Below are 20,564 nucleotides of genomic sequence, written 5' to 3'. Positions count from 1 at the left end.
AGAAAAGGTGCAAAGTTGATCACTCGTTGATGCTACTCAGTCGGGGATTAGTCCGACCATGAAGAGGATGGACAAGGGGAGTTCAAAGCTCCTGGCTACTCAAGCTGCCCACGGTGACACGCAGGAGTCAGAGATCAGGAACATTCGCTCATTTCCCCGCGGCCGCACAACCAGAACACAGGACCTGCTGCTCTCTATTGACTTGGCCTGAATTCGAGCCGATTACCTTGGACGAAGAGGCTTTGGAGGTTATGACCAATCCCCTGAGGCTTTCAGTCCCCCCATTTTCATATCAGAAAACTAGCTACAGCCCTTTTGTCTTTCAAACTCATGAAACTATTCGTGTGAGAGCTAGGGGTTATTTTTATGCAGCCGAGGGATAGAGTGAAGAAGAGGATCTATACATTGCACTGTAATGGACCAGTGGTCTAGTTAGAGCAGGATCTTGTCTCGCCAGGGGTCTACACTAGATACTCAAGGAGGAAGGTGCAAGAAACCTTACGCGGGGGTAATTCTGGAATACCCTCTGCCCTGAGGGAGTTTGAGTACCTGCTACCCTGCCCTCGGGTAGTTGGTTTATGTGCTGGGGCAGGAGGGGTTTTATAACAATAGTCTCATGAGCCACAGGCCCACGCCCATTTTTTGAATCCTGAGAAGCTCTTGGCCTCAGCATCATGTGACCATGAGTTCCACAGGCTCGGCCTGTAAAAGGAAACACTTTCCCAACTCAGCGATTTTTTTCCCCAAAAAAGGAAGGGGAGGGGGTTCGGCAGCTAACGGCACCTTTCTTGACGAAGATTTGAAAGGAGACGCTTGGAATTTGTGACCCAAAACACAATCCGCATGAGACCACTGCTGTGTCCTGCCACCATGGGGGTTTATTAAAAAGAAAAAAAAAATCCACAATCTGTTATGGAGGCAAACAGTAGAAAATAAAACCCTCCCAGAAACCAGAGGCCTGAGGGGGTTGGTCCATTGGAGGAGGACAGCCGGATGGAAGGCACTTGGAAAACGGGATAGGGGCAAGCCAGGAGGGGGAGCCTTTACTGGTTGCGTTGAGCAGCCTAAAGTGGAAGGTCCTCCTTGATCAGGACGCGCAGAGGGCAGATCCTGAGGGACCCGGGCGGCGTATCAGGCTTCGGGTTGCCCACGTAGAAATAGGGGAAAACCTCGCCACTGAACTGCTCATGGAAGGTGTAGATGTGGCTATTCTGGTCGGCGTCGTAGAAGGAGAGCTCGCCCTCGTCGCAGTCCAGTTCCACCCGGATGCGCTTGAGGTCCCGGAGCACCGTCTCCGACCTGGCCGAGTTGGAGGCCCGGCACGTCTCGCTGTCCGCGCCCTGCAGGCGGTAGATGTACCAGAAGCCCGAGCGGGCTTCATGGTGGAAGTTCCACCGGCGGCCGCCGCGCTCCTTGGCCACACCCACACGCCAGTTCGTGAGCCCGCCCAGGTCCACCTCCCACGCGTGGGAGCCCTTGGAGAAGCCCCGGGAGCCCAGGACGCAGGGTGCCGAGGAGAAGCGCTCTGGGTTGTCCACCAGTAGCTTATAGCTGCCGTTGGTGATGCTGGTGAGGTTGCTGGAGACGGAGAGCCAGCCCGCGGCGGAGTTGGGGTCAAAGCTGAAGGGAACTGAGAAAGGAGATTTGTCAGGTGCCAGGAGCGGCCTTCGGAGCTAGCGTCATGCTGGTGCGAGGTATAGCCCAGGGCAAACCCCCCACCTGCCAGACTCCACCACCCAACCTCTCCCCCAGCCCACCCCTTGTGTCTGGGGAAAGCCCCAGTCCTGACTCGTAATCCCCACCAACAAGTCCCTCCTCAGAACAACCCTTGCTAGAGTGTTCACAGGGAACACCAGGTGGCACGTGGTTCACACTGCTCCCAACTGGCTGGGCACCATGCACCTCCTATTGTCTGCATGACTCCGGTTCTCCAGCCCGTCTTTAACATCGTCAGCCCGTTGGGGCAGGGGCTCTCCTTGGCTAGGCATTTGTACAGCCCCTAGCACGGCAACGCTGTGGGTGGCCAGGCATTACTGCAATGGAAGTGTTTGCCACGCCTACGCTCTGCAGGAAACGCTCCCACCTAAGTACATCTGATCTCCCTAGCAGCTCAGAGCATTAGTACAGGGTACCACCGCCTCGTTTCCCAGCCGAGCTGGACAGCTGGAAGGGACACAGCCCAGTCACTTGGGGAGTCCGGAGCAGAGCTGAGAACGTGACCCCGATCCCCAAGTCCCAGAGCAACGCCTTAGCCACAGGCCATCTCCCCTCCCTCCCAGCTCTAAACCCATGCCAGTGATAAGATTTCTAGGGCCCGTCCAAATGACACTCCCCCTCCCGCAGAGCTCAGTGGTTTTTTCCTATTAAATGTTTCAAAGGGCAACACAGTCTCCGCCTTAATTCTGTTTTATCCGTTTTGGGCATGGGAATGGCCGTCATTTTTTTAGAAACTGGACGAGTTTTGGGCCCTCCCCCCAGTAGCTCCCCGGCTCGGCCTGCAGCGGCAGTGAAGTCTGCGCACCATCGGCGCTGCTGGAGAGAGTTACCCGCTATGCCAATGGCGCCCGTGCAGAGCAACGGCTGTTTCTCAGGAAGGTTACAGCCCGCGGCCGGTGTGATCAGACCCTGGGAGGTCTTGTTCAAGTCCTGCCGGGTGAACTTGGATCTGCCCCGAACTCAACGTTTCTTAGGCCGGGATGGTCACCTTCCATGTCCCAGACAGCGTGGGCCACGTGGGGTCGGCCCTCGACAAGCCTTGCCCAGGGGCCTCTCCCCAGCTGCAGCGTGCTCCCTACTCCGGTGTGACTCCTGGAGTCAGTGGATTACACCCAGGATGAATCTGGCCCGTAGGGATTTTTACATGCTCTTATCAAGCCGCCCCGACGCCACCATCCCCACTGTGATTCGACTCCAGCCGGCTCTGGCTGTTCACCCCCTCGCCCAGACAATCTGATCCTACTGTGCTAACAGGAGCTGCCTCCCTTCTCTCCGCCCTGATCGCTCGAAGCCACCAGCTCGTTGCAGGGCGTGGATCGGGCAGACGGCCCCTTCCCGCACCCAGCGCTGTCCCGGGTGCAGTTGTGTGTGTGTGTGTGGGGGGGGGTTTCGGGGTTCTGAGCAGGGGCCTTGCCCCTCCTAGCCCAGATTCACCATGACTGGCGGGCTCCTCGCCTGCTTATCATGACAGGAGCATGTGTTCAGAGCGCAGAACCAGCCACGTATGGTTAACCCCTTATGTGCCAAAGCGACAGGCAAGGATGGACCTGAGCTTGAAGTTCTGGGCAAGGTCCCCCACGCCAAAGCTCTCCCTGCACATCCCCAGCTCAGCCTCAAACCCACAGATGAGCTCTGCCAATACATCTCGGTCCCGAGCAGCAGCACCCCCTGGTGGAAACCCCGGATATAACCCTGTGGTTATCCCATTTCATCTTCAGCTGCAGCACCCCTGGCTAGCCTAGAGTGTCCCTAGCCTGTCCCTCCATCTCTGCCATTGCACCTCTCAAAGCCACAGCATCCCCACCTCCTATGCTCGTTATGAGCCCCACACATCACCCCCACCCCAATATTCTCAGTAGAAGGCAGAGCTAAGCTGCCGGGCAGAGAAGAAAGCCTCTCTGGGATGGACTGATGGTGGCACTGGGTAAGAGATTAAAGCCCAGGACCTCCAAGGGAGCTTTCTCTGAAGTGCTTCCAGATCCACGCGCAGGGCCAGTGAGGCAGGCAGAACCACGGGATCTCCATGGGTGGATGAGACGATGGTGTTTGGAGGAGGGATTTAGGTTTATTAAGCACAGGGGGACCTTTGGGGTCAGAAGGAGCCGATACAGGAGGGACGGGTTTTGCCCAAGTCAAAATGGACCCAGATTGCTGGCACATAAAATTAAAAGAAAGTCAGGGGAGTTTTTAAACTTAGGGCTGGGGAAGTCAACAGATGCCACCCTTAGGGGAGGATTTATTAAAGACGATACTTTATATCAGAGTGAAGAGGAGAAGATGACAGAATACCAGTAGGAACGGAAGAGAAACAGTCAAAGGAAAACGTCCCATTCAATTACATCACATGAAGGCAGACAACTAAATATTGACAAATGTTCTAAGTGCTTGTATACAAATACAAGAAGTCTAAATCCTAAGATGGGTGAACTTGAGGGCCTGGTATTAAAGGAGGATATTGATATAAGCATCGCAGAAACTTGGTGGAATAATTTTATTTCATGCGACACGCTGATACTAGGGTACAAAATATATAGCAGGGGTCTCAAAGTCCCAGCCACCTGCGGTCTGAAAACGTCCCCACTGCGGCCTGCGGAGGAGAGACGCAGGCAGCCACGCTGCTGGCAATGTCTGCTACGGGCACCGCTCCCCGCAGCTCCCATTAGCGGTGGGAGAGGGACAGAGACAACATCACTAGTATCTGACATAGGAATGACAGAGTAGGTCATGCTGATGTGGGAGTGGCACTATAGGTGAAAGAATCTACTATGTGAAGGAAACCGTACCATAGACTCTACAGATAGAAATTCCATGCTTGAATAATAAAGAGAGTCTAGCAGTAGGAATATACTACTGACACCGAAGCAGGATGGGGCAGTGATTATGAAATACTCAGGGAGATTAGAGAGGCTACAACAAACAAAAACAAACACACACACACAGAAAACCCAATAATGGGGGATTTCAACTATCCCCATATTGACTGGGTACATGTCACCTCAGGACAGGATGCAAAGATACAATTTCTACACAGGTTTCAGAGTAGCAGCCGTGTTAGTCTATATCCGCAAAAAGAACAGGACGACTTGTGGCACCTTAGAGACTAACACATTTACGCTTATGCTCAAATAAATGTGTTAGTCTCTAAGGTGCCACAAGTACTCCTGTTCTAATTTTTAGACACTATCAAGGACTGCTTCTGGGAGCAGCTGGTCCTGAAAATCGCAAGGGGAGAGGCAATTCTTGATTTAGTTCTAAGTGGTACACAGGATCTGGTCCAAGACATAAATATAGCTGAACCATGAAGTGATAGCAACCATAATGTAATTACGTTTAAGCAGCCTTCTAGGGTTGAAAATACCACAGAAGCATTTAACTTCCAAAAGGGGAACTGGACAAAAACGAGGAAGCTAGTTCAACAGAAATTAAAAGACACAGCCACAAGAGTGAAATGCCTACAAGCTGCATGGAAACTTTTTAAAATCACCATAATAGAAGCTCAAACTATTTGTTATCCCAACAAACAAACCACTAATAAGAGGACCAAAAAAATAAAAATGCCACCATGGCTAAACAGAGTAAAAAAGGAGGTTAGAAGCAAAAAGGGATCCTTTAACAATTGGAAGTCAAATCCTGTGATGAACAAAGGGGAAGGGGGGGGGGGGGAAGAGTTCCCTTCTATGGACACCCAGCCAGCCAGTTAGCTATAAAGGCCCTCTTGGTGGCTGCTTGCTTTATCTGTAAAGGGCTAAAAAGTCCTGCAGGTAAAGAAAAGGGAGTGGGCACCTGACTGAAAGTGCCAATGGGAAGGCTAGAACTTTTTAAAATGGGAAAGAAGCTTTCCCTTTGTCTCTCTGTTGTTCTCTCTGGGCTGAAGAGACAGGAGCAGCTGGAATGCTGTGTGAAGTTTGGACCAGGTATGAAAATTCATGGTCCATACCTAGAAGGATTCATTGGGACAGGGCATGTTTAGATAGACTGGATTAGGTTTATTTCTTTTATTTACTGTAAGGCTTGCGGGCTCCTCCGTGCTAACCCCAGATGCTTTTGTTTGCTTTAAGCTGAACCCCCAAGAAAGCTATTTTGGATGCTTAATTTTTGGAATTGCTCTTTTAAAATCTAGCAAAAGCTTCAGTTCCAGATGTATATTTTTTGTTTTAATAAAATTTACCTTTAAGAACAGGATTGGATTTTTGCTGTATTTAATTTTTAGAATCCTTGGGGGGCCCCACCTTCTGCACTGGAAGTGCCAGAGTGGAGACTCAGCCTCACAAATCCCAACTGAGGAAAACAGAAAGGAGCATAAACTCTGGCAAGGCAAGTGTAAAAGTATAATTAGATAGGCCAAAAAAAATGTGTCTTTTGCTAGTTCTTGTTAAACTAAACAGCAAAAAAGTTAAGTCCACCAGAAGCAGGAAGCCTGCTAAACAACCAGTGGGGCCACCGGACAACTGAAATGCTAAAGGAGCACTCAAGACAAGACCAGTGCGGAGAAGCTAAACGAATTCTTTGCATCGGTCTTCACTGCAGACGACGTGAGGGACATTCCCGCACCCGAGCCCTTCTTTTTAGATGACAGAGCTGAGGAACTATCCCAGACGGAGGTGTCAATAGAGGAGGTTTTGGAACAAATCAATACGTTACACAGTTATAAGTCACCAGGACCAGATGTATTCACCCAAGAGTTCTGAATGAACTCGGATATGAAATTGCAGAACTGCTAACTGTGGTATGTAACCGATCGCTTAAATCAGTCGGTGTCAGATAACTGGAGGGTAGCTAAGGTAATGGCAATTTTTTTTTTTAAAAAGGCTCCAGAGGTGATCCTGGCAATTACAAGCCAGTGAGCCTAACTTCAGTACCAGGCAAATTGGCTGAAACTAGAGTAAAGAATAGAGGAGATCATGCTGACACATAAATGAACACGATTTTTGAGGGAAGAGTCAACACAACTTTTGTAAAGGGACATCATGCCTCACCAATCTATTAGAATTCTTTGAGTGTGTCAATAAACACGTGGACAAGGGTGATCCAGTGGATATAATGTACTTGGACAAGGTCCCCCACCAAAGGCTCTTTGCAAACTAAGCAGTCATGGGGTAAGAGGGAAGGTCCCCTCATGGATCAGTAACTAGTTAAAAGACAAGGAACACACGGTAGGACTAAATGGTCAGTTTTGACAGTGGAGAGAGGTAAATAGCAGGTTCCCCCTAGGATCTGTAGCGGGACCAGTGCTGTTCAGTGATCTGGAAAAAAGGGCCAACAGGTGGCAAAGTTTGCAGATGATACAAAGTTACTCGGGATAGAGTTAAATCCAAAGCTGACTGTAGTGAGACCCCTTTGTAGGTCTTCAAACTGAGTGACTGGGCAACAAAATAGCAGATGAAATGCAGTGTTGAGAAATGCAAAGTAATGCCCATTGGAAAAAATAATCCCAACTATACACACAAACTGATGGAATGTAAATTAGCGGTTACCATTCAAGAAAGATCTTGGAGTCATTGTGATAGTTCTCTGAAAACATCCACTCAATATGCAGCGGCAGTCAAAAAAGCTAACAATGTTGGGAATCATTAGGAAAGGGATCGATAATAAGACTCATAATATCATGCTGCCACTATATAAAGCCACAGTACGCCCACCCCTTGAATACTGCATGCAGATCTGGTCACCCCATCTCAAAAAAAGTTATACTGGAATTGGAAAAACTACAGAGAAGGGCAACAAATAAGGAGATTAAAGAGGCTGGAACTGTTCAGCTTAGAAAAAGAGATGAGTAAGGAGGGATACGAGAGAGGTCTATAAAATCATGACTGAAGTGTTATTTACTCCTCCTCATAACACACAAGAACCAGGGGTCACCCAATGAAATTAATAGGCAGCAGTTTTAAAAGAAACAGAGGAAGTATTTCTTCACACAACGCAGTTAACCTGTGGAACTGGTTGCCAGGGGATGTTGGGAAGGCCAAAAGAATAACTGGGTTCAAAAAAAGAACCAGATAAGTTCTCGTGGAGGATTGGTCCGTCAGTGCCTATTAGCCAAGATGGTCAGGGACACAATGCCATGCTCTGGGTGTCCTAAGCCTCTAACTGCCAGGAGCTGGGACTAGCCAACAGGCGATGGATCACTAGAGAAAGAGCCTTGTTCTGTTCATTCCCTCTGAAGCACCTGACACCAGCCACTGTCAGAAGACAGGATACTGGGCTAGATGGACCATTGGTCTGATCCAGTACGACCATTCTTATGCATGTCCCACTGCCCTCTAGTGGATAAGATGAGGATCTGCATGTGTGTAAGTCTCGAGACGGGGCGGTCTCTCTAGCTTAAACAGAGCGGAAAGTTGAGCTTTCTTCAGTTTAGCAGCATCTGGAGTCTGTTTATGCAGCACCTATGGCTGCTCCCTGTAACCCACTATTCAGGGTGTGTTATTCTCTGCAGATTGGGGACAGAGGAGGAATCGGTTACAGCTCCCAGCCAGCGGGTTTGGTCAGGCTCTTAGCTCTGCATCCTAAGACACAAACCAGCCTGGGTTACACGTGCCAGTGTAACAACCCCACATCCAGGTCGTCAGCAGGGTTTAAACCTGCAGCCTTCAATGCCACAGGCCTCTACCACCTGAGCGAAACAAGTGCATTAGCAGTAGTAGGCTGTTAGCCTCCAGGTGGACCAGCCCCAGTAGCTTTGAAGGCATGCAAAGCTCCATGGTGCTCCCAGCCCAGAAGTCTGAGCAACCCTGTGGTTCTAAGTTACCTGGTGCAACGACCACCACCTGCCCGCCTCACTCACTGCCCTGTGTCCTCAGCGCCTTACCTACTGTAATGATGTCCAGCATCTTCTTCCACACGTCATACTGCAGCGACCCCAGGAACTTGGGGACATCAACCAGCATTCCCGGCGGGATGGCTTCCGGCTCCTCTGCTGTGCAGGCAATTCTGGGGAGATGCGGGAGAAGGTTACACGGAACCCGTCGGGAGAGGCCATGTTCCAGGGGGTTACCGCAAAGGATCGCTTAAGTCGGGGAGGGCGTTCTGTTCTGCCTGCAGGTGACGGTTACAGTCCAATGTCCCACCACTAAGGCCGGGCCAGGGATGGAGATCCCCAAGGCACTGCTGAATCGAGACAACCCTCCGTTCTCAGGGTCAGCCCAGCACGAGGCTAGGGGGCACTGTGCTGAGGGAGGGGGAGTCTTTCGAACGGGGCTTTGAAACCAAATCCTCAGGGATTCCACAGCACTTTCCCTGGTGAGATTCCAGCTTGGGTAGTTACAGCTTGGGTAGTTACAGCCCGTCTGCAACCGTCCTTCATTAATTTGGAGATGGGACCCTTCGTTTCCAGGTCTGAACGGCTGCCTAAGGTCATTCCCGGGGGGGGCGGGGGGGAGCAGAGCTGCAATTCCTACCTCAGGTACTGCAGATTAGTTCAAGGCCCAACGTGGAGCTTGGGAGGGTGAGATTAGAATGGTTTCAACCCCGATTTCGCACCCCAGGCTCCTCTTTACCACATGCGATTTGTAAATTGCTCTAGGACCCAAGGGATCACGAGCTGCATTGTCAGAGGTGCTTGGCACCGGCAGGAATTGCTGGTACTCTGCAACCTCGAAAACAAGGATCTCTATGAAAGTACCACCTCCATCTATTCGCAGCCATACGTATCCCGCAGCGTTTTCATGTCCCCCCGCAGGAAGGTTTCGAGGTGGGGTCTGTGTCACGGACAAAGCCGTTTCACTCGGGATTGGGAACGCCACGGGACTTGGTTTAAGAGGGCCGCGTTTGAGCCAATAAACCCCAGCTGTACATTCAGGATTTCAAACGCTCAGGAACCTACCTGCGCTTGCGGTTCTTGTGTTTCTGAAAGAGAGAGACGTCGCACGTTAAACCCGCACAAGGCGCTTTTGTAACCATCAAAGGAACTGACAATGGTGGGCAGAAACGTGCCCTGGAGACCGGGCTGTTATGCACTGGAGCATCTGAGGGGGCGGTTTGTTAGTCTCATGCCCAGGTTTGGGGCAATCCAAAGTGCAAACCCCCCACAACAAAGCCACATGCTTCTGAGCAGGTTTCAGAGAGACTTTATGTTGGAAATGTGATTGTTTTGCCCGCACAGCCCAGAAGAGCTGCTGACTCACAACACAGGCAGGAGACAGGCAAAGTCTCCTTTCCCGGTTGCATCCCATTCCCTTCTAGTTATTCCCTCCCCTCTCAGTCCCTTCTGTAGCACACTAAGGGCTTGTCTACATAGGCGCCGACTCTGTGGGTGCTCCGGGACTGGAGCACCCATGGGGAAAAATTAGTGGATGCTCTGCACCCACCGGCAGCCAAGCTCCCCCCCACCCCCACGCCCCACCTCCTCCTCCCCCCCCGCCCCAAGTGTGCCACGTCCCCGCTCCTCCGCCTACCTCCCAGCACCTCCCGCCACCAAAGGCGGCACTTAGGACTTTCCAGGAGGGAGGAGCAGGAACACGGCATGCTCAGGGAAGGAGGCGGAGAAGAGGCCGAGCCAGGGCGGGGACTTGGAGGAAGGGTGTGGAATGGGGGCAAGAAAGGAGCATGGACTTTGGGGAAGGGGTGGAATGGGGATGGGGCGGGGGTGGGGTCGAGCAGCCGGGAACAATGGAAGTCGGCGCCTATGCTTGTCTACACTTGACCCACTCCAGCAGCGCAGCTGCAGCTTCAGTGTAGACACTCGGGGGTTCTCCCATTGGCGTAGGGGACCCAGCTCCCAGAGAGGCGGTAGCTAGGTCGATGGAAGAATTCTTCCATCAACTCAGCGCTGTCCACACGGGACTCGGGCTGGCTTACCTACGTCACTCGGGCGGTGGATTCTCTCGCCCCGAGCGACAAAGCAGGGTCAATCTCATTTTCTAGTGCAGACCAGCCCTAATGGGTTTGCTTTCAGCCCAGGCAATTACACCCTTCAAATACGGGGACAGATCCTCAGCTGGTGTCAATCAGAGGAGCTCCATTGAAGTCCACGGCTCCATTAAGTCCACGGTTTACCCCACCTTGGGGGGGGGTGTGTGGAGGGGGCTGGCTCACAGTTTTTATGCCCCTTAGCCAAGCTGCATGCATCTAGCTCTGGGAACCCTCTTGCTCACTGCAAGGTCAAGCCCCCCCAGCCCTTAGTGGTCTGGGCATCATGTGTCCAAACCCTCTCCGATGCGCCAGCGTCCTTGGGGGAGCCGTGCTCGGAATGGACGTCAGCGACTCAGAGCCACATGGAGAGGGACCCACCACTCCTTACTACAGGAGGCTTCTGCCCTAAATTGCAACAGCCATTCTTCGCTGCCACCTCACATCAGCGCTAGGTCTCCGTGCCCTGCCCCCGCCCCGTTAAACGGGATTTCAGATTATTGTTCCCAGACAAATTGCAGCTTATGCCCTGCCTTGGTCTCCAGATCCTCTGTTATTTCTCTGGGGTGGGGGGTAAAGGCTCCCACACAGAGGCCCCCAGTGGCTCCTGGTCGCAGGAGAAGTAGGCAGCTGCATTAGCTATAGCTAAAGACGAACAATGACCATGTGTTAACCATTGCACTGCTGTCATTTGAGCTAGAACCTCTAGCTCCCCTGGGATGTGGGTGGAGCTTTGACAGTGGGCGGAGCCATGATGTAGTTTGACCACGCCCCCTACCCACAACTCCCCCATCTGAGTCAGGGGGGCCAAGGGGAGCACTGCAGGCATAGGGAGGAGGGCGGGAGGGTGGCATTACCCTGAGGAAGGAAACGTCGTCCTCCGTCAGGTCAGCCTGCAGCTGGTTGGCCTCGTGCAGCAGGGCATCGCTGTCCTCCGACAGCTTCTTGATCTTGTCCTCGATCAGGTCCCGCTTGTGCCGGGCCTCCTCGTGCAGCTCCGACAGCACAGCCTTCTCCTCGCCCTGTAGGAACTCATGCAGCTTCTCAAACTCCTTCCTGATCTGATCCTCCAGCCTGGCCACCTCCACCTGCCCAGCGGGAGGAAGAGCAGGACCATAGCAGCGACCTGACTTAGACCTGGTGCTTCCCACCCCCAGGGGGTCACTGCACCCAACACCCCCCACAGGGCGACAGGACTCCACTCTAGGACAGGAAGGGAAGAATGTCACTGCCATACAAATAACTATCTGGGGGGGCCCTGCCCCAAGGAGTTTACAATCTAAAAAACTGCTCAGAGTTTTTCCAATGACTTTTTTTTTAAATGAAAAAAAAGTCGGTTTTGTCCAAATCTTGGTTGCACAAAAACCGTCTGAGGCTGAAGAATCTTGATTTTTCAACACAAAAAAAACTGAAAGCAAAAATGTGAGTTGTGTGTTTCCCGGATGGAAAACATTTTGGGTTTAAGCCCTGACTTCCCCGGTGGGTGCTCAACCCCCCGCCCTGCCCTCGTCCCACCCATCCACATTCCACCCCTTCCCCAAAGCGCCTGCCCCCATTCCTGCCCCCTTCCCCCAAGTCCCCACCCCTGCCCCACCTCCTCCCCTGAGGAGCACGCGTGTCCCTGCTCCTCCCACTCCCTCCCAGAAAGTCCTAAGCACTGCCCAACAGCTGTTAGGCGATGGGGGGAGGGGGCAGGGGGAGGGGGCGGGAAGCACTGGAAGGGAGGGGGAGGAGCAGGGACATGGTGCGCTTGGGGGGGGAGGCAGCAAGGAGGGGGGAGCTTGGCTGCCGGTGGGTGGGGAGCACCCGCTAATTTTTCCCCGTGGGTGCTCCGGCCCTGGAGCACCCACGGAGTCAACGCCTATGGTTTAGGGCCCCCTGGAAAAATTGCAAAGGGAAGGGGAGAGCTGAAAACCCAAACGGGAGGGAAGGGAGTTGAAAGCCCAAATCAAAACGTTGCAATTCAAAATGAAAATTTATCTACCCAATTCCACCCAAAATTGACATTTTTCCTGGAGAAAAAAAAAAAGGGGGGGGGGGGGCTATTTTGACCAGCTCTGCTAAACAGGGCACAGGGCAGGAGCCCCGTTGGGCTGACGGGGAATGAACGCAGAAGTGGTGAAATGGCTTAACTAAGTTCCCCCAGAGTCTGACAGAGCCAGCAGCTGAACCCAGACCCTGAGCCCCACTCTCCGACCCCCAGTCCCCAGGACATGCCTTTGCTCCCACAGGGAACCCACATTATAGCTTATTCCTTTGAACACCAGCAGAACCTCACTGGCCACCATCCCCAGGAAGAGCCATTGTCCCAGGTGGGAACTCCATGGTCCCTTGGGTTTCCCAGCCGTGGGCCAGAGCTCTAGAGACCGGCCAGCATTTCCCATCCAGTACCAGCCTCCTGCACGGAAAGCAGCCTCCGCTACCGCTCAGTCCATTTCAGAGTCAAGGAGCACTCCAGGGTAGGGGAAACTACAGACCTCCACTGGGCTTGCAATAGTTAAACCAGCCACCCAGCCCAGTGGCCACCCAGCCCAGTTCTAAACCAACCATTCCCAGGGCTTAAGCGCGCTGGAGAATGATGAGCCACATGGGATGAGTGCCCCACAACACCAGCAGCTCCCCCAGCCCTGCCTCTGCAGCTGTAACCCCCCCCTCCACACACACACACCCCTCCCCAATACAGCACTCCCCACTCCCTCCTCAGCTCAGCTCCCCCAGAGTTCTCACAGCAGCAACTGGCCTCACCTCACCGATGTCTCCCCCAGGGGAGTTTGGTTTTTTCCTCCCCAGGTCACCAAACCTGGTCCACAGGCCTCCAACTGCCCAGGACCCTCAGAGGACAAGGCCAGGGAGAGGCCCCCCATCCCATCCCTGGGCAGGACGTCCCACAAGCAGGCAATTCTCCAAGGCATGGAGGGCAGCTGGAGGCCTCTCTACCATTGCAAAGGAATGGGGGATCAGGTGCCCGGTTCCCATTTGTGCCTTTGGGAATCTCTCCGCCACCCTACACCGTCCACTGGGGGGGGGCCTTTCAGGAATCTTCATCGGGGGCCTCTGGTACGTTCCCAAAGATCTGTGGCCTTGCCCAGGCTTGTCGCGAAGGGATTAAGAAGGGCAAAGCCCAGGGCTCCCAGCTGCTTGGTGGGCTGCAGCACACGTCAAACAGTGCATGTGCCGGTGCACTCCCTGCTTCCCTGTTACTCCTGCCCCCACCCTCCCAATCCAGAGTCCTGACCCCAAGGCGCAGCACAGACAGGGGCTGATTCTCCCTCCTGCGACCCCAGCCCGCCACCCCACAACACTCCTGCCGTTATGTGGGATTGCTGGCACGGGATGGGGCAGCGTTCCACCCCAGAGATGGCTGCATTTCTGCCACGGGAGTGTGATCCACTAGGTACAGTTTGCAAAGGGCCTTTGGATCCTTCTCCATTGAGAGAAGCTTTCAAACAAGGCCCGGCCTCAGGCACTGGTCACACAGGGAGAATAGGTGGCCCTGGGCTGTGGCATCAACGCTAACTCATGACTCTGCTGCCAGGCACAGCCGGGCGGGGCTGAACTGTGAGAAAGACTCAGCAGCCAATTCCCTGTGGGTTGGGCCCCACAGCCAATAAGGCCAGCGGCAGGTTTGTGATCGGCTAAGACCCCCTTTGCAGCGCCTGTAGGGCTATCTCCCCGGATAGGGACTGTGCAATCCGCCAACCCACCTCCAACTGGCCCTTTACCTGGTTGTGCTTGGAGATGGACTCGTACGACCGCCGGACTGCCCCAAAATCCTTCACCTTGTCCCGCAGGGAGTTCTCCATGTTCCTCCACTTGGCCTGCAAGAAGGAGATGCTCCTTATATAGCACGTTCCTCAATGGCAGGCCTTTGTCAGGGACCCCTTTTATTTTTACACACACACACTCTCCCCCCCGCCCCCCGCAGCCGTGTGAAGTCACATCAGCTCATTAACTGTTCCCTCTAATTTTTCCCCCACGCATGTGTGGAATTAATGTTGTCATGTGCATCAATATGGAGCTGATGTGTGACATGCGGTAGGAGTGAGGCCAAGGGGTTCAGAGTGTGGGACGGGGCTCAGGGCTGGGGCAGAGGGTTGAGGTGGGGGGGGTGAGGACTCCGGCTGGGGATGCAGGCTCTGGGGTAGGGCCAAGGAGGAGGGGCTCAGGGCTGGGGGTGCAGGCTCTGGGGTGGGGCTAGGGATGAGAGGTTTGGGGTACAGGCTGCCCCGGGGATAAAACAGGGAGACAGGACTCCCCTCGGCTCTCTCCCTCCTCAGCAGCACCTGGGCTAGGGCAGAGGTGCACCTCTCCCACAGCCGCGGCAGGGCCAGGCTGGTGCCAGCAGGGAGAGGCATCTCTCCCCACCGCAGCTCTGAGCGCCTGCGTGGTGCTTAATAGGCTGCTCCGTGGCCGCGTGGCTTAGAGGGAACTCATTAACAATAACAAGTTGCATTTCACTAGCCCTTTCCCTCTGGGGACCTCCAAGCACCTTACAAACATCAGCCTAGCCTCACAACACTCAGGAATCTAAACACTCTGGCTTCAGCGTGTAAAACAATCCCCAAGACACTGCCCCTGGGGGCAGGTGAGCCAGTGAATGCCTCTTGCAGGGTTTTCTGCCCCTTCCACTGAAGCATCTGGTCCTGGCCACGGTCTGAGAAAGGACCCTTGGCTAGAGGAGCCCTGGGCCTCAGCCTGTCTGGAAATCCCCATGTTCCCAATGCTGATTCTCCCTGTTTTGCAGACAGGAAGCGTCCAACGAGAGGGTGAGTGACTCACGCCTGCTCACAGCACGGCTGGGATGAGAACGCAGGAGGCTTGACTGCCAGGGCTGTGTCTCAACCACTAGGCCATGCTACCCCCCCTCCCTGTGCACTGTCAGTCGGGTTTATAAACAATTTCAGAGCCTGCCCCAACGGCTGCTGCCGCGTTTGAATTAAGGCACAGCCCCCTCCCGAGTGACTCCCTCGGCCAGTGACGACAGCAGCTCCAATTTCCCTTTTCCGGCTGGAAGAGCAAAACCACTGTCTGGAGATCGGCCCCGCTGCCCTGTTCCCTGGCTCGTGACTGGGGAGAGGCTCAGAGCATCACTGCTCTGCCACAGTGTCTCATCCTTCCCCCATGCCAGCGCTAAGCACACTTCACTGCCCTTGCCCCCTGGATCCCATTCTCCAGGCGTGGGGCCATGGCAGGATCATTGCTGGAGATGGGGCCATTCACCGTCCAAGGACACACAAGCGGTCTCCAGGCTGGGGATAGTGCAAGCCGGACCCCATGCAGTCCCGTTCCAGAGCTCTCTCCAGCTCCTGCCATACCGCTAAACAGGGCAAGCGACCGCCCTGGGTCTCCTGCCTGGGGACTGGGCAGGCAAGCCACACGGCACCCCGGCATTCAGCCACCGGGCGGTGCAGAGAGGAGGGGAGCCGGCAGAGCAGTGAAGCAGCACCCTTACAGACAGGGTACCTTGGAAACCGAGCAAGAGCAGAGAGACCTGGTGCCTTTCACTCAGGCCTGTCCCCCCAAACACAGTCACGCTACAGCTGGCTGCCTGCTTACAACCGCCCCTACTTCCTGCTAGTTATTAAGGGGAGCTCCATCAAAATCCCAGTCCCGGGGCCGCAGGCAGTTAGCACATTAGGCAAGGCTGCACATGCATGATATTCTGCAAGGGGGGGAAAGCTCTGTGCACCCCCCCATCTGAGGCCCCCCCTCCGCGCAGTAAGATACACCTCCCTCTGGGCGATCCGAGGTGCAGTCCACTCCCATCGTGGAAGTGCCACTGGGTGCATCCCCGTATCCCAGCCGTGCACATCCCTGTATCCCACGTACAACTGGACCCGTACCACACGTATGCCCCCAGGCCATGGGTACCCGCCGAGGGCAAATCCCTCGTGCGTGCAGTGCAGGGTCATCGTGCACACCAGGTGTCCACGGCGCCCGGCACACACCTTCCCCGGCACCACACTCCCGCCCTCGCACGCGTCTCCCTTGCACGTCCAGGCCCGCGCATTGCTCGGGGCCCGCGCTGCCCCCGGCCGCTCACCCTGTAGTCCTTGGCCGTCTCCGCCACCGGCCGCACCTTGTGGCCCTGGTGCGGCTTGGCGCTCTGGCACAGGGCACACACCAACTCCTTGTCGTCGTGGCAGAAGAGCTTGGCCTCCTCGCGGTGCAGGGCGCACAGGGCGGGCCCGGCCGGGGCACCCCGCCGGCTCTCCTCCCGCAGCAGCATCTCCACCAGGTTGTTGAGCGTGTGGTTGACCCGCAGCTCGCCCAGCGGGGCCAGCTCCTTGCACACGGGGCAGGCGTGGCGGGGCTGGTGCTCCCACGAGCGGCTCACGCAGGCCCGGCAGAAGTTGTGGCCGCAGCCCAGGGTCACGGCCTCGCGGAAGGGGTCGTAGCAGATGGGGCAGAGCAGCTCCTCTTTGAAGGTGGCGCCGGGGCGGGAGGCGGCGGCAGAAGCGGCGTCGGTCTCCATGGCCCTGCTGCGGGGGGGGCAAAGGGGAGTCAAACCGGAGTCAAACCGGCGCAGAGAGAAACACCCCGACTGGAAAAACCGCGGCGGCTGCTGCGATCCCGGCCGCTGACTCACGGCGGGGGGAAGCCGAGCCGAGCCCAGCCCTGCCCCGCCGGCGGCGCTGAGTGACGCGGCGTCAGGCCAGTGGGAGCCGCCGCAGCGCCGCGGTGGTGGGCGCGGCCGGGAAGGGGGCGCTGCTCCCGGGGCGGCTGGGGGGGGGATCGGACTGTGTCTGCCCCGGGCTCGCTCCCTCCTGCCACCCAGGGGGACTCGGGGAAGATCCGCCCCCGCGTAACGCCCGCCCCCGCCGCCGCATCGCAGGCGCCCGCTCCGGCTGCAGACCGGCCAGCGCCCCGTGCCGGGCGGGGCTTTACCTGGGCTCGGAGCAGGCGGCGGGGCCCCAGGCCGGGAGGCACCGTTTGCAGCAGCCCCGGGCTCGGCGCGGCCTGCGCGGGGGCCGGGCGGAGTCTCCGGGCATCGCTGGGGCGATCGGACCCCGGGAGAGAGGAGCTGCCGCAGCCGGGTCTTTCCTTTTATGTCCCTGGGCTGGAGCCGGGCTCCACCCCCGGCCGGCCCCTCCGGGGCTAGGGAGCGGCTCCCGCAGCCCACGCCAGGGTGCGGGGTGGGAGGTGCGGCTCGGGAGCGGGACGGGCCGTGGCTCGGCTGGGGGCGGAGGATGAGACAGGAGAGTCGCTTTCTTCCAACCCTGAACAAGGAGATTGCTCAGAAGAGGGAAACAGGCTTCGCTTTGCAGCAGCTCTGCAAGCCCCCCCCCCCTCTCCCCCCCCGGCTGAGACCCCTTTATGCACTGCACAGATCAGGGCCGCCCATTCAGTGGCCCTGGGGCAAAGAAATTTCGGGGGCCCCTGACATAAAAAAAAGTTGCAAAACTGTAGAATACTATATTCTCGTGGGGGCCCCTGGGGCAAATTGCCCTACCTGTCGTCGTCCCCTCTGGGCAGCCCTGGCACAGATCCCCAGAGAGACCCCACGGGTCTTGTCGCACTATGATCCATGTGTGTGTGTAGGCTAGTCTTTGCCCCTGGGCCTGTGTCTGTTGCCCTTTGCACTGGCCTTGAGAGGGGCCGGGGGTGGGTTTATTAGTGCAATAAATTAATGATTGTCCAACCGTTTGTTACCTTCCTAAATCCATGTTACAGGGCCTGGCTGGTGGCAGTGCTCGTCTACCGTGGTCTGAGACTCACACAGAGCCCACCCAGCTGCAGAGAGCCAAAGGGGATGTTAGCCTAGGGGGTGGGCAAACGTTTTGGCCCGAGGGCCACATCGGGGTATGGAAATCGTATGGCAGGCCATGAAGGCTCATGGGGTTGGGGTGCAGGAGGGGGTGAGGGCTCTGGGGTGGGGTTGGGGGTGCAGAAGGGTGCTCTGTGCTGGGACCAAGGGGTTCAGAGGGTGGGAGGGGGCCTGGGGTGCAGGCTCCGGGTGGCACTTACCTCAAGCAGCTCCCGGAAGCAGCAGCATATCCCCCCTCTGGCCAGGCAGCTCTGCACGCTGCCCCGTCCACAGGCACTGCCCCTGCAGCTCCCATTGGCCGTGGTTCCCGGCCAATGAGAGCTGCTGTGGTTTCTGGCCAATGAGAGCTTCCAGGGGCGGCGTGCAGAGCCCCCTGGCTGTCCTTACGCGTAGGAGCCGGAGCCGGGACATGCCGGCTGCTTCCGGGAGCTGTGCGGAGCCACGGCACACATGGAGTGGGGCAAGCCCTGGACCCCGCTCCTCAGCGGGAACTCAAGGGCCAGATTACAATGTCTGAAGAGCCGGATGTGGCCCCCCAGGCTGTAGTTTGCCCAGCCGTGTGCTAGCCACATCGCTCCCTAGCAAATTGATTCCTGAACAGGAATTACTCATTGAACTCACCCCGTGATTATTTTTGAAATAGGGATAAATTTGCGTACGCTGTAAGCTTCTTACGGAGAATTTGTGAAGAGGAAAACGGGATGGATGCACAGCCTAAATTATTCCCCATGAATTATTTGCTTGGCTGTAAAGATAAGTTCTTCCATACACCCACATAACAGCAGGTATTGCCGACCCAATACATTCAAACATTGTGAGTCAGGCCCCCAGAATCATGAGATTTTAAAATAATCTGGGGGATTCTTTTTATTTGCCTTATAGTTTTTGAACCTTTAGGGTGTCACATTTTCGCGCAGGAAGGGCTAGACATTTACCATTTTTTAAATGAAAGCGGAGATTCTCGTGTGCTCACGTGACTCCAGGAGCTGGGGCATTAAGAAAAGTCCCAAGCATCACGAGACTTGTGATAAAATCGCGAGAGTAGAAAACACTGCGTTGGGCCTGATTCTCCATTGTCTTGCACTGTGTGTTCTCATTTGCGGCTGTGGAAAGTGAGGGTAAGAAGATTTCACACCCATGTGATTGGTGTAAATGACAATCCAACGTGCAAGGTGGTGGAGACTCAGACCCTTGTTTTTACATCTCTTGGCTTCCCAGTGCATCGTGTCTCGTCTGTATTTTTCTTATTCAGACTGTAAACTCTTCAGGGCAAAGACTTACGACACTGCCGAGTGCATTGCTGGTGCTTAATAAATATAATTAGCTACTGGGGCTACCTGGAGCCCAACCAGCATGATGCCAGCAGGATGTGTGGTTGCATTTTGTGTGTGAGAGAAGCAGATGTGTGTTTACTAGGAACTGGATTTACTCATTCCGCCTCTACCCTGGGAGGGTAGCATCTTTCTATCACTCCCCAGCCAAGCCATGTACTGAGCAGGGAAGTTCTCGATCCTAGTGTCACTCCATTTCCTGCGTGATTTGTTTGCAGAGTGCCCAGCCCCTGGATGGAACAGCAGTGGCTAGCATGGGGTACAGATGGGCAGAAGACGGTTTGCCTCTTCGCGCTCTGTGTGCCATATGCTGTAGCTTCCTGGTCTCCGTCAGCAGTGGTTGGGAGTGGCTCACATCTGGCAGCAGCGAGGTGGCCACTGTGCTGGTATCACTAAGCACCGATCAGTGGGGTATCTTTGCAAATCCACAGCTCTGATTCCCCATACTCAAAGGGGCGGGGGGCTCAGCGGGGGTTCTGTGCTGTGGGGAGCGGGGCGGGGGCACTCTCCCCAGCCCACAGTGCTGGCCCCGATGCCCTGTGATGGCGCTATGGGGCACAGTGCTGCAGGGAGCTCAGCAGGGAGCGCCGGGGGGCTCGGCGGGGGCACTCTCCCCAGCAGGCAGGGTTGTTTGACCACCTCTGCTCCAGGACTGGCACGGACTATCCCCAGGGATGGGACTCTGCATTGGGTTCTCGGTGTTTGTACCACATCATGGCAGAGTGGGGGCCAATGGCCAAGCTTGAGAACCACCAGGGATACAAACTGATGTTGGGAGCCCCAGGGACTTCCAAGAGCTGCCCTACATGGTAGCACCTAGAGACCCAGGCCTGGTCTAGACAACACAGTTAAATCCATGTAAGACCGTTTACGTAGACCTTACTATGTCAGTGTCTACACTA

General features: G+C 55.5%; 1 protein-coding gene across 4 annotated transcripts; it reads right to left on the bottom strand.

The window, feature by feature from the left end:
• Positions 1-858: 858 nt before the first annotated feature.
• On the bottom strand, positions 859-18,155 carry LOC101946554 (E3 ubiquitin-protein ligase TRIM35). 4 transcript variants are annotated; one of them, XM_024110459.3, is made up of 7 exons: positions 18,017-18,155; positions 16,607-17,045; positions 14,286-14,381; positions 11,421-11,651; positions 9,539-9,561; positions 8,525-8,646; positions 859-1,630 (listed from the first exon to the last, which is right to left on the bottom strand). In XM_024110459.3, the coding sequence occupies exons 1-7, from the start codon at positions 18,091-18,093 to the stop codon at positions 1,065-1,067; spliced, it is 1,554 nt and encodes a 517-aa protein (XP_023966227.2). In that variant the 5' UTR covers positions 18,094-18,155; the 3' UTR covers positions 859-1,064. The 4 variants fall into 4 exon arrangements, with proteins under 4 accessions (XP_023966227.2, XP_023966228.2, XP_023966226.2 ...); XM_024110460.3 differs by having other exon boundaries at positions 16,607-17,042; positions 18,017-18,143; XM_024110458.3 differs by lacking the exon at positions 18,017-18,155 and adding an exon at positions 17,452-17,770 and having other exon boundaries at positions 16,607-17,042.
• Between the last annotated feature and the right edge of the window lie 2,409 nt (positions 18,156-20,564).

This window comes from Chrysemys picta, chromosome 3 (genome assembly GCF_011386835.1).
Source record: "Chrysemys picta bellii isolate R12L10 chromosome 3, ASM1138683v2, whole genome shotgun sequence".
Classification (NCBI taxonomy): domain Eukaryota; kingdom Metazoa; phylum Chordata; order Testudines; family Emydidae; genus Chrysemys; species Chrysemys picta.
Note: the sequence above shows the minus strand (reverse complement) of the source record. Positions and strands in the feature narration are given on the sequence as shown.

Bases quoted from the DNA above. Each gene is read 5' to 3' on its own strand.
- LOC101946554 (XM_005308484.4), bottom strand. From the start codon at position 17,555: ATGCCCGGAGACTCCGCCCGGCCCCCGCGCAGGCCGCGCCGAGCCCGG. The intron at 9,562-11,420 runs GTAATGCCACCC...TCTCTCTTTCAG, and splicing joins ACGACGTTTCCTTCCTCAGG to AAACACAAGAACCGCAAGCG. The intron at 1,631-8,524 runs GTAAGGCGCTGA...CTCCTTTCTCAG, and splicing joins GCTGGACATCATTACAGTAG to TTCCCTTCAGCTTTGACCCC.